At 48.4% G+C, this 16,775-nt stretch overlaps 1 protein-coding gene across 5 annotated transcripts in view; it reads left to right on the plus strand.

Annotated features, from left to right (window-relative positions):
• The first annotated feature begins 3,209 nt into the window (after positions 1 to 3,209).
• The window catches only part of CIITA (class II major histocompatibility complex transactivator), a 45,494-nt gene continuing 31,928 nt past the window's right edge, over positions 3,210 to 16,775 (plus strand). For 3 of the 5 annotated variants that reach the window (XR_005657835.1, XM_039885331.1, XM_039885332.1), the window contains exon 1: positions 3,210 to 3,553. Coding sequence is in view for 3 of the 5 variants with exons in the window: in XM_039885331.1 (XP_039741265.1) it covers positions 3,271 to 3,553 (283 nt within the window). In the remaining 2 variants the exon portion in view is untranslated. Of the gene's footprint in view, positions 3,554 to 11,355; positions 11,517 to 12,772; positions 13,214 to 16,775 lie in introns of those variants that run through there. The other 2 variants (XM_039885333.1, XM_039885334.1) reach the window with 2 other exon arrangements.

Below are 16,775 nucleotides of genomic sequence, written 5' to 3' on the forward strand. Positions count from 1 at the left end.
TATAGTTCTTATTTTTTACCATCACAAATAACCCTGCTTCGTGTGTCATATGCACATGGGTAGGAATTTTCTTGGAGTATATTCCGAGCAGTGGAAATGCTAGGTTGTATACTTCTCACATCTTCATAGGCATAGTCAAATTGTTACCCTGCATGATCACACCATTCTATATGATCTCTAGGAAAGTAGGAAAAGTTCTCATTTTTCTATATCCTTACCGGTAGCTTCAAATATTTTTGCTAGTTTGCCGAAGCAGACATCTTCAGCTTAGTGCTAGCCTATCTTTGATACCTCTGTAACACTGGCTAACCACACTTTGTCACAAAGAGAAATTAGACCTCAGACTGAAAAATTTCCACAACCAGAAGACTCTAAACTTTTGTATTATCATTTTACTTTCTCTGTATTTGTTAGAGTAGCCTACTATTCTTGGGCATGTGATATGATTTTCCTTTTATGATAAATTAAGCCAGATGAAAGTGAAATATCCGGTAACCGATAGTACAGGTCACACGTGATTGTGAGAAATAAAATCATGCAAGGGGACCTGAGTGACTGTCGATGGGAGAAATGCTCCCCTCGAGACTAATCACAGGGGCATGTCGTGGAAACTGCAATCAGTGGGTTCTGCAGCCGGGTGACAGGTCCCTGAACACAGCACCATTTCAGGACTGAAAGGAAATTTAGAGATAGTGCAATCTGACTCACTTGTTTCACAGGTGATGAAATTGTGGTTCAGAGAGAGGAAATGTATTCCTTGTGGTGGCACAGTGAGTCAGTGGCTGAGGAAAGGCTGGCATTCAGAGTTTTCTGACTAAACTCATGACTGGGTAGAGGCTGGATTGGTAGGAAAGAAAAAAGTAGCGTTACAAGTGACTAGGAGATCTTACTCTAGTTCCTGTTTCTGTCCATCCAGTGTTTGCTCTTTCATTACCCATGATCCCTTGGATTCTTGCGGATGGATTCTCAAGGCCTGGTCCTCTCCTCTCTTTCAAGTGCCTCAGAAGTGAGATACTTAAGAAACAAGTTCCTAATCTGTCCAAGCAACTGACCCCTGTCAGCTTCTCCATCCATAGCTATGGCTGAAGATTATATACCACCTATTTCACCTACTAAAATTCTCTTTTGGTTCCTTCTTTCCTAACTCCTAAGTTTTAAGCTCCTCGAATCTCTTTTTCTCTCAGGGCTAATTGATGGGCATTACCTCCTTGTCCAAGAAACCACATAGTCCTCTAACTGCTGAGAAAAGAAATCTCAGAAAGAAAGAGAGAGTAAAAAGGGGCGAAAGTTTCCTCTTCCCCTCTAGCTGCAGCAAAGCAGCTACTGTTCTGCGTCACAGTTAGTTCCGATAAAGTTGAGAATATGAGCATATTTTCCTTTACATTCTTTATGTCTTTTTCATTTATGGTTATAGTCACTGCTTTCAAAATCCTCTACTAATTTCAATATCTGGGTCATCTTGAAGTCAGTGTCCATTGATTGTTTTTTCTTTTGTGAATGGGTCTGTTTTTCCTGTTTCTTCAAAATAGTCAAGTAATTTTGGATGTGTGCTGTATGTCATGAACGATCGGTTATAAATACTCCAGATTCTGTTTGTTGTTGATTCAGCGGGCTCATAACTTGGCTGGCATCAAATGCAAAGTCTCCTACCTCCTCCCCATGCCCATAGTAGGTGGCAACTCACATCCCAGTTCCATTGCTTTAGCCTTAGCTGAGCTGTCTGGACACTGACCATAAATGCGTACACGGTTCATTGGTCAGCCAGATATTTGGCAGTTTATACACAAAATCTGGAGCAACTTTTCTCTGTCTCACTTCTTTCTAGATTTCTATTCCTACTTTCCAGCAGCTATTGTTACCCCAAATTACGTCCTCTGGTCGTTTAGGGCAGCAACACTTGAAACATTTTAACGGCGTTTTAGTAGAGGGCATGGCAGTGATTGAGATGAGCCTTCGGGCTAAACTCCTGAGCTGGGACTTCACCAGTGGTTCTTATCTCCCTTCCTAGTACCTGCTTCCTCTGGTCACTCTCCAGTGCCTTCAGGTAGTTGGTCTTTTGCTTTTTTTTTTTTTAAATATTTTTTCCAGAGTTTATAGTTTTTATTTATGGTTGAGTTGGTCAGATAGGAGCCACTCAGCCGTACTGGAAGTGACAATTCTTATTTGTCTCATTTAAATGAACAATGCAAATGGTCCCATCTAAGAGATGGTAAAGCTGAGGCCAGGAGAGGAAACAAGGTCATGGGCGTGTTTCAGAATGGGCAGATAATCAGCTATGATAAAGATTAAAAAAAAAAAAATCGAGTTGGGGATTTTTTGAGTGAAATCGTAAAACAGACTGGCTCCTGTGTAAAACCTCTATTTTGTGCATTAGTAAATTGGGGGTAATATTAGTAAATAGTCAGTGTTCATTGAGTGCTTACTAGGTCTAATGCTAAGCCCCTTAAAGGCATCATCATCTTTTAATCTTCAAGACAACTCGGTGAGATTGTATCACTTTTATTAGGAAATTTTGCAGAAGTGAGACTGAAGTTTAGTGAGGTTAAGCCCAAGATGACAGAATTGTTCGCATTAACCAATAATAATAATAATGGCAATAAAAATGGCTCATATTTATTGAACTATTGTCATATTGTGGATAATGTGAGGTGTTCTGTATACATTATGTCACTTAACCCCCCAATAACTCTAGGAGGTAAGTACCATTATTGCTACTCTATCCAACTCTCTGAGGCAAATACTGTTGTCATCACTCTGTCTTTTCAGATGGAAGAATGGAGGCTAGAAGAGGCTGAGTAACTTGCCTAAGATCGCACAATTAGCAAGGGGCAGATCTGGGATTTGGACCCAGGCAGATTAGCTACAAACTCAATTGCTTAACCTCTATGTTCTAATTGCCTTCTTGTCACGATAAAACATCTGAAAAATCCCGTCACCTTAATGTCCTCGAGAGGGTCAGGTTCCCTTCCTCTTGGTAAATACTGGCTTAGATCAAGTGGAATCCATAAGGCTGCAGGCTGCTCTGACACATGCACACAGATGGTACCTGAGAATATCTGTGAGGTCAGCCCAAGAACCCACTTCCAACCATTCACCAGACGCCCCAGCCTACAATGCAAATGAAGAAATCTTCCTAAGCAGGAATAAACTGCAATAAACTGCAGTGGTTCCCTCATCCTGTTTTTCACTTCATGTTTTGGATGCTGCAGGCTGGGTGAGCAGAGATTCCAGGCTCTGGCCTGGACATCTGCAGTGCCTCCGAGTGCCACCATGAACCACTTCCAGACCATCCTGACTCGGGTCCAGATGCTGCTCTCCAGCCATCAGCCAAGCCAGGTGCAGGCCCTCCTGGACCACCTGCTGGAGGAAGAGCTTCTCTCCAGGGAGTACCACTGCGCTCTGCTCCACGAGCCAGATGCTGAGGCTCTGGCCAGGAAGATCTCCTTGACCCTGCTGCAGAAAGAAGACCCAGACTTGGCCCTCTTGGAATGGGCCTGGAGTGGGCTGCAGGCCCCGGCAGCCGAGAGGGACCCCAGCTACAAGGATTGTGGTGGTGAGTTGGCATTCCCTTTGCTCTAAGAGCTCTAACTGGCCGCAGGCAGCTCAAGGATTTTCCCCTCCTCTCTGAAAGAAAGTCTATGTGGTCATCCCCATTCCAAAACGAGAAAGGGGACCTGGACAGGAATCAGGGCCTTTGGCGGAGCTGGCAGGGGTAGCAAGTGCTTGGAGAACTCAGTCTGTGTTGCTGGGTGTGCTGGAGGCATACGGCATACTTCCCACTCTGCTTAAGAGGAAACCCTCCTGGATGCACACAGCCAAATGCCCACTTGGCTTACTCTGTGAGCCGCCTTGATGTGTCAGGCACTGTAGTGGGCACTGAAGGGGTGGGGCACAGATGGACAGATCAGCTCTTGCACGCAAGGGGCTCACGGTCTAGTGGAGAAGACGGATCCAGGCACAATCAGTGTGGTTCAGTGATGGAGAAATGAGATGCCACAGATAAGAGGGGCCAGAAAGCAGGGCAGCAGACGATGATGCTGTGTGTGCTTATGTGTGCATGTGCGCGGGTGTGTATGTGCATTTAAGTGTGCACGTGCATGTGCGTGTGTGCATGCATTTGCATGTGTGTTCATTTGTGTTGCGGAGAGAGACAGAAACCAAAGGACAAAGGAGAGAGAGAAAGGAAGGGAGGGACAGAAGAGAAAGAGACAGACAGGAGAGAAGGAGGGAGGGGGAGGAAGGAAGAGAGAATGGGGAGGAGGAGAAAAAGAGAAAGAAAGCGCAGGGGGCGGGAGGGAGGAAGCAAGAGAGACAGGAAATAGGAACCAATTCAGAGGGAGAGCCTGTCTTATTTTTAAACAGTATTAGTAGCGTTTGATCTGAAATCAGAAAGAAAACAAGCCTACACCGTGCTGTTTTACTCACAGCCCTGGCTCCTTAATCATCTCACTAGATCTTCTTTCCCAAGTCCAAAGAGGTCCTCTTTGTTTCAGACAACCTTCTTCCCAAAGACACATGTTTGTTCTGTCTCCTTCTCAACACAAATCTATGCTTTTCTAATTTTACGACTTGGTGTCATAAATCCCTAGCCCTTCTTGGTCCCTTTATGTTTTTCGGAGTAAATTGAAATTTGAGATAATAACAGTGATTCATATTTCTTGAGTACTTACCATGTACCAGGTATATCCTAAGCCTTTTGAGGATCTCCATCCTTATCTTACACATAAGGAAGAAAACAGACTGCCCAGAAGTGACACAACCCTGGGTGCCCAGGTGGGAGGTGGTGGAGGCAAGATCTGAAGACAAACAAGCTTCTATACTCAGCCTGGCCTTGAGGGGTGAAATGCTTTTTGATGGTCTTGACTCTGCACCAGGGCGATGTTGATATTTCTCCACCTCTTCTGCCAAGACACAAGTTTGCATGGCGTGGGCTCTCCTGTGCTTAACTTCTCACTGAGGTGGTCTCCTGGACACATCTTTTACTTGCCCACTCCTAACAGACCCCTGGGGGAACGGGCATCTTTACCACCTGAATGATCTCCTGGACTTCTTAACGGAAGCGCCCACAGCCCGTGTGGTTTCAGTGGGGGTGCAGAGGCCAACCTGGGGCGGGGATTCAAAGCCTTCTCTCCTTGACACATACTCCCCTGCAAGCTGCACGCTCCTTCAGATACCTCTGCCCCTCCCTCCTTCTCTCTCTGGTTCCTGTTATTTAAGTGTGTTTCCTCCCTGGGGGTTTAATATTTTTATTTCTGATGCCACGTGACTCTAGAAAGGGAACCGGGCTTCGGGAAGCTAGAAAGTTAAATCTCTTTCTTTCTTGCTCTTTCCTTTGCCAGCTCCTCTCCAGGGCTGAAGGCTTCACCCAGGACTAGGCAGGTGTGCTGCTGTGGTGCAGGTAGGGAGGGGGCAGCCTTCAGAGTGAATGCAGGAAAACGAGGAGAGAATGGCATGGTTTATAAAGGAATGGCACCGACTTTAGTTTTACTGGGGCCGCAAAAAAAGGAAATCAAGTGAAGTTTTTGTAACTCCACAGCCCGATAACGATTTTCGCGCCCCCTCTGCTCTCACCTCTGCTCTGGTACCCAACGTCCCTCACAGGAAAAGCGAAAGCCAGACAATGACTCAGAAGGCCCTTCACGATCTGGCTGTCATCACCACTCTGCTCTCTCTCATCCCCGACTTCTGCCGTGCTCCCATTCTAGTCCCGCTGGTTCCCTGCTGTTCCTGGGACAGGCTTAGCACACTCCACCAGGACCTCTGCAGCTGCTGTTCCCTCCGCCCAGAACACTCCTCCGGATGTCCTCTCAGGATGTCCTCTCGGCCAGCTGCCTCAAGTCCTTCAGCTCTTTGCTCAGGTGTCACCTTCTCACCGAGTCCTACCCTGACCACCCCATTGAGAACTGCAGTTTCCCCTCCACACCTTGAGCTCTGTCCCTAGACTGACATTTCCACCTTCTAAACATTTTACTTTGGTATATTTGTTGTTTATTGTCCGAGTTTCCCACGAAGTTCCACGTGGGCAGGGATCTAAGTTTTGGCCATAGATGCATCCCAGCTGTCTAGCATGCCTTCACAAGTATATCTAGATAAATGAACAAATGAATCAAAAGATAAATCATTAGTAGGCTCATTGGAAATAGATGGAGTAGAAAGTAATCGTAAAAGGTAAAATGAAATGAATGTCGATAATCGTCAATCGTCATAGAGTAGATAGAGTAGATGGAATAGTAATCTGATAGGCGTCGATGGAGTAAAATAGATATCATTAAGAAAATGAATAAATCGATTAAAATGAAATGGGTCATTAATCTGATAAATCGGTAAAATCGAATAAATGTCGATGAAAGGTAAATGAAATGAATCGATGATGAATAAATAGGTAAATGGAAATGAATAAGTAATGATAAAATCGATGCGATAGATGATGATAATCGTGAAAAGATAAATGCGATGAATCAGTAATCGTCATTGATCGATGATACGATGGAGTCGATGATAATCGATAGAAATCGATGATAGATAATTAATGCGTCGCGATATCATCGATAAATCTAGATGGGTGATGGGTAGATGGTAGATGGGTGGTAGGTGGATGGGTGATGGCTAGGGGAATAGGAAGTGGGTGGGTGGATAGGTGGCTAGATGGAGGATGGATAGTTCACATACTGCCATTATTCTCACTTTACAGTTGAGTTGACTGAGGCACAGAGAGGTAAGTGATTTGCCTTACGTCATAGCCTGGGGGTAGGGCGGGCTGTTAGATCTCACCGAGTCCAGTTCTATCACTGCACTTCACGCTTGGCTGCCTCTTCTAAACAATCTAACCGTAAATCTACCAAAAACAGACTATCTGGCTTCAAAATGAAACTAGCCTGATGATTCAGAAGGCATCTTCAAAGATTGCAGTGCTTCAGCTGTAATTGTGCAGAAAGACCACTTCTGGGGATGTGGCCTTAGGAGTTAAACTCTCTGGGACACAGAGCGGAACATGTGGATCCAGCTCCGGGCATGCTTGGGAGAGGCCTGAGCATCAAGGTCGTTGTCCTGACGGAACTCAGTTTCACTGGGGAAGCAGAGCAAATACTCAGGCATTCTTTGATTGACAGTGGGTGACAACCCCTGTTAGGGCAATCCAAGGCCAGAGAAGAGAGAGTTAGGATGGCAGTGATGGAAAAAGAACCAGGCTGGAAGCTGGACCGCTCTGGGTCTGGGGCTGTTCTCTGCTACTTACAAACCATGTGACATTGGCCCTGTTACTAGACCACTCTGACCCTCGGTTCCTTCATCTCTAAACTGTGAGTGATGATATAAACCTCCCAGGGCTGTAGTGAAGGTTGAATGAGATGGTAGCTGCGAAAGTATCCAAGGCAATGAACATGATGACTGTGGCGAGGTCAAATACAGCCGGCCTTGGATTTGTGAATGGAAAGAGGGCCATAGCAGTGTGTTTTGGGTATGCTTTCTTTTCTTTCTTTTTTCTTTCTTTCTTTCTTTTTTTTTTTAATCTCTGCCTTTATTTATTTTTTTAAAATAATTTTTTAATTTTTCAATTACCGTTGACATACAATATTATATTAGTTCAAGGTGTACAACATAGTGATTGGACATTTATATCACCTGCGAAGTGATCACCCCAAGAAATCTAGTACTCTTTCTCAGAGGCTGTAGAACCTTCCCAGCCCCTACCCCCCACCATAGTTTTATATTTTACTGTTTTCTTTGGCTTTCCTTTGTTGTTTTCTGGCTCTCTATTTTCATGATGTGGTGCTTTTGCCCACGAGAACTCTGTTCTAGAAATCACAGAACAAAGTCTCCCTCTAGGATGTTGTCTGATTTATTGGAAAAGGGAAGGACACACTCCAGGCAGCCAAGCTCTTCCTCTGGCTTCCTTCCCCATTTGGCCCTCTGGAGAGGCACCGGAGCTGAGGCCATGGCGAGGAGAGGGGCTGTGCCCTCTCTCTCTCGTCCTTCTTTTCCCCAAAGCCATTCCTGCTCTGAACTGGGGTGGTGGGAGGGGGGCCCGCTTTACCTCCTGGAAGGAACAGTGTCGACAAGGACAACTGCTGTCCTGTTTTGCCTTGGGCGGCTTCCCAGCCAGACGCACTTCACCTTCACCCCCAGGAACCACAGAAAAAGAAGCACCTGCACCCGGAAGTTGGCACTTCCCCATGGGATTTCCCAGGCTGACCAGTGGCCTGTTCCGTACTTGGCTTGGCTCCAAGTCTGGTGGCTGACCCAGCCAGGGACGGTTTCTGTTCTCTATTGTAGTTACCTAGAGCAGCTCACCTGTGTCCTTACTGTCTATTGATCTCTCCAGCCACCTGCCCAGCTACCTGCCTGCCTGCCTGCCCTCAGTCTTACCTGGTCTACCTACTCACCTACATCTAATTAATTCATCAACTTATATCTACTATCTACTTATATCTACTTATCAATTTATCAGTCTTTCTACTTAACTAGTTGCCTATATATTTAATGTGTAATTTACCTGTCTTTCTATAACTAAGCCATTTGTATATTATCTACTAATAAGCTTATGTTCTCATACACCTCCCTACCTGCCTAATTTGGATACATACCAGTTTTCTTCTCTCTTCTCACCTGCCTCTACACTTACTAACCTCTTTTCCTTTTTTTCTTACCTCCTTCCTTTTCCCCTCCTTACTCATGTATTTAGCACCAACAGGGATGGTGGTGGTCACAAAGAAACACAAGAAAAAGCACTTCCAACCTAGTAAGGGAAGACTCTTTATCTATCCGGAGCCTGAGTCTACCCTTATCATTCAAATCCAAACTTCGCCCATTCATTCAAACGAGCTCGGAGTAGTGTGTCTGCTAAATCAGAAAATAAAACGTGGGGTCCCGAACATTAATGCCTTAATGATCTAATCTGAGGCAAGGGGCTGTATTCACGAAATAGAAAGTTCACAATGTATTGTCGAATACATGGCGATGAGCTTGTTTGCTTGTTTGCTTTTAACGCTCAAAGCAGAAGATCGTCGTTAGCTGGAAAAGTCAGAAAGGTGGGAACTCAGGCCTTGAAGGATGGCTAAACTACAGCCTGATGGGGAGGAGGCCGGAGTGGGATCCTGGGAGGGGATGCTGCTTGAGTGGAGGTACACAGGTGGGGCCAAGCCAGGTCTGTTTGAGGAGACTGCAGTAAGGGATGGTGAGTTTTGTGGAATGCTAATCTTACTTGAAAGATCAAGTTCCCCCCATCTCCTCTTCTTGAGACTCGGCAGGGAACCCCAGACTGGCAACCTTATCAATGCTTCTTTTGGTAGCTAGTGAGTGGTCTTTGTCATGCTTGATCCTGACTTGAGACAAAGCCAGTCAGATGCCCAGGGCAAGGCTGGCCTCAGTAGCACTGAGAGGGCCTCTCAGACAGGAGGGAATTGAGCCCTGAGCTCAAGAGAATGGTCACCACCTCTGGAGGAGTTTTGAAGAGGAACATCAGTGAGAATGCAGAATGCTCTAATAGGGAGAAAATCCGAAGTTGGCTTAACCTTTCCGCCCCACTCCTTGTCCTAGCTACTCCGTCCAGGAGGCTTGTCATTCCACCTCTGTGCCAGCCTGCCCCTATCCTCATCATTGTCTCCACTGCCTCTGCTGGAATTCAGACCCCCATCAGCTCTTGGCTGGGCACCGCAGTTCCTCCTGCCTGGTGCCTCTATCCCCGGCCCTCCTTGTGCTGATCTGCAGCCTGTGTCATCAGCCAAACACACAGGCTGTCACATGTCACTGCCTGACTCAGACACCATCCGTGTTGACACAGCCATGATCAGATTTGGGTCTTGTGGAGTGTGGGTATGGAGGGGTCAGGGAAGATGGGGAGAGACCAGGGGACAGGCTGTTGCTCTCGTCCAGATGAGTTGATGGCAGGTGCACCTCCAGGCCTGGCCGACTCTCGTTCTAAGCTCTGCCCTGACGTGAAGCTGACTCAGAACTGCTTTGGCCATGGCCATTGGAGCTGGCTACCTCTGAGGACAGGAAGGGACTCCTATAGGTGGCTGTAAGAAAGCCGAATGGCCAGGGGTGCCTCTCCCTTGGCACCGGGTCATGGGAAGGTGAGACTCCCTGAGGTTTCGAACATCCATCCCTTCTGTTTTGTCGGCCTACAAAGTAAGGCTCTGTTTCAGATTGACTGTTAGCATTCTTATTTGTCTGCCTACTTCCCCCTGGGACTTCCGAAAGCAGAACCCATTTCAAAATAACCACCATGCAAAGATAAGCATCACTATCCTCATTTCATACATGGGGAAACTGAGACCCATACAAAGTGAGACGTCCAAGGTCACACACCTGCTAGTGACAGCAGGGGTTATACTCCAGCTCTTCATACTTGCAACGTAGTGTTCTTTCAGTAATAACATGTGAGGCACCAAAATCACCGTTCCCCAGACTTTGTTCATTTTAGGTCCACCCTCACGGTGTCAGCATACCAGCTATGCTGTTATTTACTTGACAAACCGCTCACATTCTTATTCGACTTTATTTTTTATGGAAGGTTTATGTCTATCATAAATGAAAAAGAATGCCACACATAGATGGTAACTGTGAAATAGGAAAGCAGAGTACCGTTACTTAATTCTAGCCAAATACTGTGGTCTGCTGAAGGCTTGAGGCTGGGGGCTGCTCTGTGTGAAACAGGAAGCTCGTACATTAGAAGAGTTAAAGACGTACTAGCCCCAAACTGAGACTTTCTCCCAGATGCCATCAGGAGCATGGGCAGAGACTTGAAAGGGCACTGACTTGCTTGTGTGAGTCACCGTTATTTGACACCACATCTGCATGCCGCCCCAAACCATCTGGCATATGTACTGTATTTTGGGTAACACCTTTTTATGTGCAATTTATGTTTCAGTCCAATGTCTTGGAATAAAAATGGTGAACAGACCACTCATGATCTGCAGGTAAACTCAGGGCAGTTTGGTGTGGGGTTAGTGGTAGAGGGGAGTGGGATCTAGGAAGTCCGCTGGAGCCTAGCAGGGACTCTTGGCTTGTCTAAGATTGTGGGGCTCTGATCCTGGCCCCATGCTGCAGAGGATGGCAGATATTGGCATCTGGCACCAGCATGGTACTATTGTGAAACATCATTTTCAGAATGTAAGTGTGTTGAAGGTCCCTCCAACAGACAGCTTGGCAACCTTCTCTAGCCACCCCAAGGAACTGAAATTAACATTGGAGGCATGGGGGCAGTTTAAGGGAGTGTGGACAAATTAGAGCGTGTCTAGACTTGAGAAATCTGAGGGCATGAGGCTACCTTGCAGGGGGAGAGTTTTCTGCCGGTCCCTTACTTGCAGACTTTGCATACTGACTTAGTCTAGGTGGGCTCCCGGCTGGTGTAGGGAAACAGGCTAGAGATGAGGCTGCCTGCTCCTGAGCTGGACATCTGAAGGCACTGTCGGGCAGGCTGAGGGCTCTGGGAGGGGCCGATAGACTCACCGTGGCTTCCCACACCATGCGTTGCTTGGCTCCACACCCTGCAGGGCCCTACCTGCCAGAGCCCCAAGGTAAAAAGGTGGGTGGGTGGAAGAAGTTTGGGACTGAGAATGCTTATTAATTAAGGGTGAGCTCTCAGCTGGAGTTGCCATCCCAAATGAACAGAGACTTGCTCTGAACCTGGGGACTGGAGTTGGAGAGAGGCGTCCTTGTCCTGCTGGGGCTGTTGGAAGCTGTGAGGTGGTTGGTTATTTCCTTCCACCTGAGAGGTTCTCGGGTCAGCCCAGATGCCTGGAATGTGAGACGGTTTTATCAGCCCTTAAAGGTTCTAGAGGGCCCACTTTCAGGGGTCACGTTGTTAGCTCTCAGCATTGATAGCCTGGCTCGGCCAACCACAAGGTCCTCTCTCTGCCAGGTAAACACTGAGGGGTGCCCTTGAAGGATGGGACCCTTGCCAGACCCCACCTCCATCCCTGGGGAAGCAGGGAAACCAAAGCCAGAGTCGGCCCGTCTGTATGGTTGTTGAGTCCCAGCCAGCTGGCAATCGTCACTGGATGTATGCTGCCCTCTCGCCAGTTTCCAAATGGTGTTTTGGGGAAGAAATGGGGAACATGACGAGAGACAGCATGGCACAGACATCTAGCACCAGCTCCGAAGTCAGAGCGGCATGTTTGAATCCCAGCTGCACTGTTGGCTGGGTGTGATGTGACACTGAGCATGTCGCCACCCCTCTCTGAGGCTGTTTTCTTAGGCTGTACAATGGGACAAAGGGAAGAGTTATGGCAAGTAATGAGGAGGGATCGAAGGGTCTGGCCCAGCGCCTGGTGCATTATAGGAGCTGGCTGTCATCACAGGAGCCCAGTGTTGCTGGTGTTGTCGTTGTGTAGTCAAAGGGGTGGGACTCCTTTTCTCAGAAACTGCTGAAATGCGTGACTTCCCCTGAACCCCCAGATTGATGACAAGTTTGCTGGCTCCATGGCTACAGCCAGAGCTTGTTGTGGGAGTTTTTGAGGAGCGGAAAGAGAGATCAGAAGTGACATGACCCAGCCCTTCAATCCAGATGAGGAAATCTGAGCCTGGGAAGGGAAATGAACTTAAGTTCTATGGTGGGCGGGACAGGGGTCCAAGACCTCCTCCGAGGACAGGGGTCCAAGACCTCCAGAGGAGGAAGGGCTGGAGTGATGCTGATGGGGGGTGTGGCGATGGACACACCAGGTTGCTGGGGTTGAGCTTCTGGCCACTGAAAGTCCCCAGGGAATTTTCTCTTCCTCCTAAGGGCATCCAGCTTCCCTTACTCTCTGGGTCCGTGCTCCCTGCAGGGGTGGTTTGCCTCCCTCATGGTGGTGTTGAGCTAGAGAGAAATCAAGGGCCACCTGGGAGTGGGGACAGGAGTGGGGACGAGCTCGCTGCAAGCCAGGGCTCGCACAGAGCACTCCCATGAGTGCACTGGCTGTCCCGCTGCAGGGGACTGGCCATTTCAAAGATCTGACTGGATGCTCTGGAAGCGCCGAGGAATGTGGAGGTGCAACCGACCAAGGCACTTCTGAGAAAGCACGTGGTGGACCCAGCAACGGCGGCTTGGGTGCCTCCTTACTCCCCAGCCCGGCCCAAGCCCCGCGGTGCGGTGCAGACAGAAAGTGAAAGAGAAAAAGGGCTGTTGCAGGGGGTGGAGTGGGTTGACCAGGTGACAGGCTGCCCAGGCTCACAGCAGCCCCAGAGCTGCGGAGAAGGAGCCGCCGCCGGCAGCGCGGGAGTCCCTGGAACAGCGGTAGGTGACCAAAGTCCCCTCTGCAGCCCCTAAAGTTGGGCTGGGAATCGGGACTCGGAGACAGGCAGCTCTACTTGCCCGAGGTTACAGAGCAAAGCTGGGAGGAGCGAGAGGGAATGTGCAGAGTATAGACCCGGGAAACTCCTCGTTTCCAGCATCCACTGAAGGACTGCACACAGGAGCTGGAGCGGGGACCTGGAGCTGGGCTGCCTTGCCCAGAGCACGGGCCGAGGCGGGGCAGGGGCGGCGGGGCTGAGCGGGGAGCAGACGCGTCTGCAGAGGGGCTGGGATGCAGAGGGAGCGCAGAGAAGAGACAGGTGGTGGGGCCAAGCCCCGGGTGGGCGACAGACGCTGTGCATCCTCGATTCTGTAGAGGTATGCAGGGTTACATGGAAGGGACACAGTCTCCCTCTGCAGGGGGCCTTGGACCAGGGCCGCCCTTCTCTGAGCTTTAGTTTCCCCGTTGGATCATATTCCTGCTCAGACTCTGGAGTCTGGGTACATAGCCTTCCTGGTGAGGTCCCCGGGCCAGGAGGGCTGTGGGGGGCCGGAAGAGTGAGAACTTTAGCGAGCAGACCAGGGAGAATCTTCGCTTCTCTTTGACAATATTGGGAAGCAGGGGCTGTCCCAGACTGCCTTGATGGTTAGCATCTCTGTCTCACTTTGGGCTCCTGAGCCACACCCTCTAAGCCGTAGAATCTAAAGAGATAATCAAGGGTGCCCAGAAGAGGAGAGTGGGACTCTCTGGGGTCCCAGAACACTGGAATTAGAGCGACATGTCTAGTTCTGTCTGGGACTCTTAACACTGCAGTTCTCACCTGACACAGAGGAGGGGACACTAGCCTAGGAGTCTTCAGTGTCCCATCTCCAGTCGCAGCCAGGAGTTCCGCACTTTGGCAGGAAATCTTCCATCTATGCACCCACCCCCCAAAGCAAAAGTACTTCTAGTCAGACAGAAGATTAAGAAAATTGTCGCTTCATGTTCTGGGGCCTGGTGGAGCTGAAGAGGGAGAGGAGGACACCCCAGCAAATCATCATTTTCCAAACCCCAGGCTGCCTTAGGCAAGGACCTGGTCTCCAAGATGCCAGGAGGTCAAGTGGAAGGGTCCTCAGAAATAACCGACCTGGGGGAGGTCCCAGACTTCCTACACACGGAAATCACCTGGGAGGCTGTTTAGTGTTTAGGTTTCTAGGCTAGGCCTGGGGCGGGGCTCCCAACAGCAGGTGAAATCATCTGTCCCAGGCAACTCCAATGTCAGAGGTCCAGAGGTCATACATAAATTGAGAGGCACAGATGTGGTCAACCTCTGTACTCTCTCCATGTTACAAAACCTCTGGGGACTTCCCCGAGAGATTCTGTCAAAGTTCACATAGCCGAGAAGTTGGGAGAGTCAGGATTTGAACCCAGGTCTCCGGAGCAGACTTTGACACATGCATGGTGAGTGGTCCAATGCCACTTCTCCGAGAGGCATTGACGTAAGGAGGGAATTAGTGCTTTTCTGATTCTTTTTCATCCTTTTCTGTTTTTATGTGTAGGGATCTTTAGCAGCATTCTAAATATAGACTTGTTAAGCTTTCTTTTTAACAAAACAGTGGGGCAGCTGACATTATTTTGATAACATTGTTTTGTTTTCAATGGCAAGTGATACCTTTTTTCTTCCACGTGAGGCTGTGATTAAAAGTTTTTTTAAAAAACATAATGACAAATGTTACTAATGTAACCGTTTTAAAGATACAATTCAGGGGCATGAAGTACATTCACAGTGTCATGCAACCATCGCCACCATCCATCTCCAGAACTTTTTCATCTTCCCCAACTGAAACTCTGCCCCGATTAAACAATAACTCCTCATTCTCCTCTCCCCTCAGCCCCTGACAACCACCGTTCGACTTTCTGTTTCTATGACTTTGACTGATCTAGTTGCCTCATATCGGTGGAATCATAATATTTGTCCTTTTGCGTCTGGCTTCTTTTCACTTAGCATAACACCTTCAAGGTTCATCCATGTTGTAGCACAGGTCCGAACTTCATTCCTTTTCATGGCTGAATAATAATAGTGTGTGGATAGATCACATTTTGTTTATCCCTTCATCCGTCGACGGAGACTTGAGTTGTTTCCACCTTTTGTCTATTGTGAGGAACGCTGCTACAAACATTCGTGTACGAGCGTGTGTTTGAGCCCTCGCCTTTGATTCTAGAAAGTTTTGTTTTAAAATAAATATATCCGTTTCTTTAAAAATTCTAGAATAGGTGGTATGAAGATATGACCCCCAAATTGTCAAGGATGCAGAAGTTTGGGAGGCACTAATGGGAAGACTGGTAACAATTAAAATGATCTGGGGGGCTGCTAGATCAAAGGCATGGCAGCTAAGGGACTTTTGGAAGGAAAAAATGTAAGAATCGACGAAGCATCCAACGGCGGCAGAAATGTAGGGTCTACGAAGTTCACTTGGGGGAAGGAGAACTGTAGACTTTCTGGTGTTCTAGAAAAGCCGTTTATACCAAGGGTCAGTGTCTTCTTGGCAACTCAGGCTGCCTTGGAAATCAAACCTCTTTAGTTCTCAGAAGCACTGCGTGTGTGTGTGTGTGTGTGTGTGTGTGTGTGTGTGTGTGTGTGTCCCAGAGGGTGAAGGGGGATGCTCATTTACAAGTTCGGAATTCAGGCCCCCACCCCAGACTTACTGAATCAGAATTTCGAGAGGTGAGGCTGTGTGTTTGGCAACCTTTCCAGGCAATTTTAATTTATAACCAGGACTGCCAACTGCTGGGCTCTGTCAACAAATCCTGGCAGGCTGGGCCAGCCTTTGATTCATCTTGGAGTCTCCAGAGCCTGGCACTGGCTTAGGTGCCATGGTAGGTTGAGCTGGGGATCAGGATGAAGTTGGGGGCCTGACTTGCATCTTCATTCCCCAACCCGCCCCAGCACTTGGCTCAGGTTCTCATCCCAAAAAAACTTGTTGGAGTCCTTTGCAGGTTATTGAGTGCAGCTAGGAATGTTGGGATGTGCAGAGAGAAGGCCACCTGGAGGTGGGAGAGGCCAGGTGAGCCTGAAGGGGGCTTGCGTTCCGGACCAGCACTGAAGGCACCCCTCCGCCCCTGGCTGCAGCTCTTATAGTTTGTGACCTTCCTTCTCATCCGGGGACCACCTGGCTCCCCACTCCCAGTAACTGGGCTGTTTACAGGCACATGCACAAGCCGAGCTGGTCTCATTTGAGTTCCGAGATTTCCCAAGTTGTGATGACGTGGATGTCCTCAGTGGGGCTTGCACTCAGTGGTGTCCAGAGAAGACAGGTGGCTCACCTGAGTTCTCAGAGGTGGTCTCCATGGGGGGTCTTTCGTAGGGTTCTTTATGATTTCCAGGCCCCACTCGGGGAAAATCAGAGCCGAGTTGTCTCAGGTGGGACTCCCTGGAAAGCAGACTTGGAGATGGGGATTTGCACAGGAGAGGTTTACTAGGGAAAGCTCAAGAGGGGAGAGGGAGGAAGCAGGACCGGGCAGAGGGAGGGGTTGGTTTGCAATACAGTCACAACAGAGGTCTGTGCTCATCCCGCATGGAGCGCC

Source organism: Pteropus medius, unplaced genomic scaffold (assembly GCF_902729225.1).
Source record: "Pteropus medius unplaced genomic scaffold, Ma_sr-lr_union100, whole genome shotgun sequence".
NCBI classification, from domain to species: Eukaryota; Metazoa; Chordata; class Mammalia; order Chiroptera; family Pteropodidae; genus Pteropus; species Pteropus medius.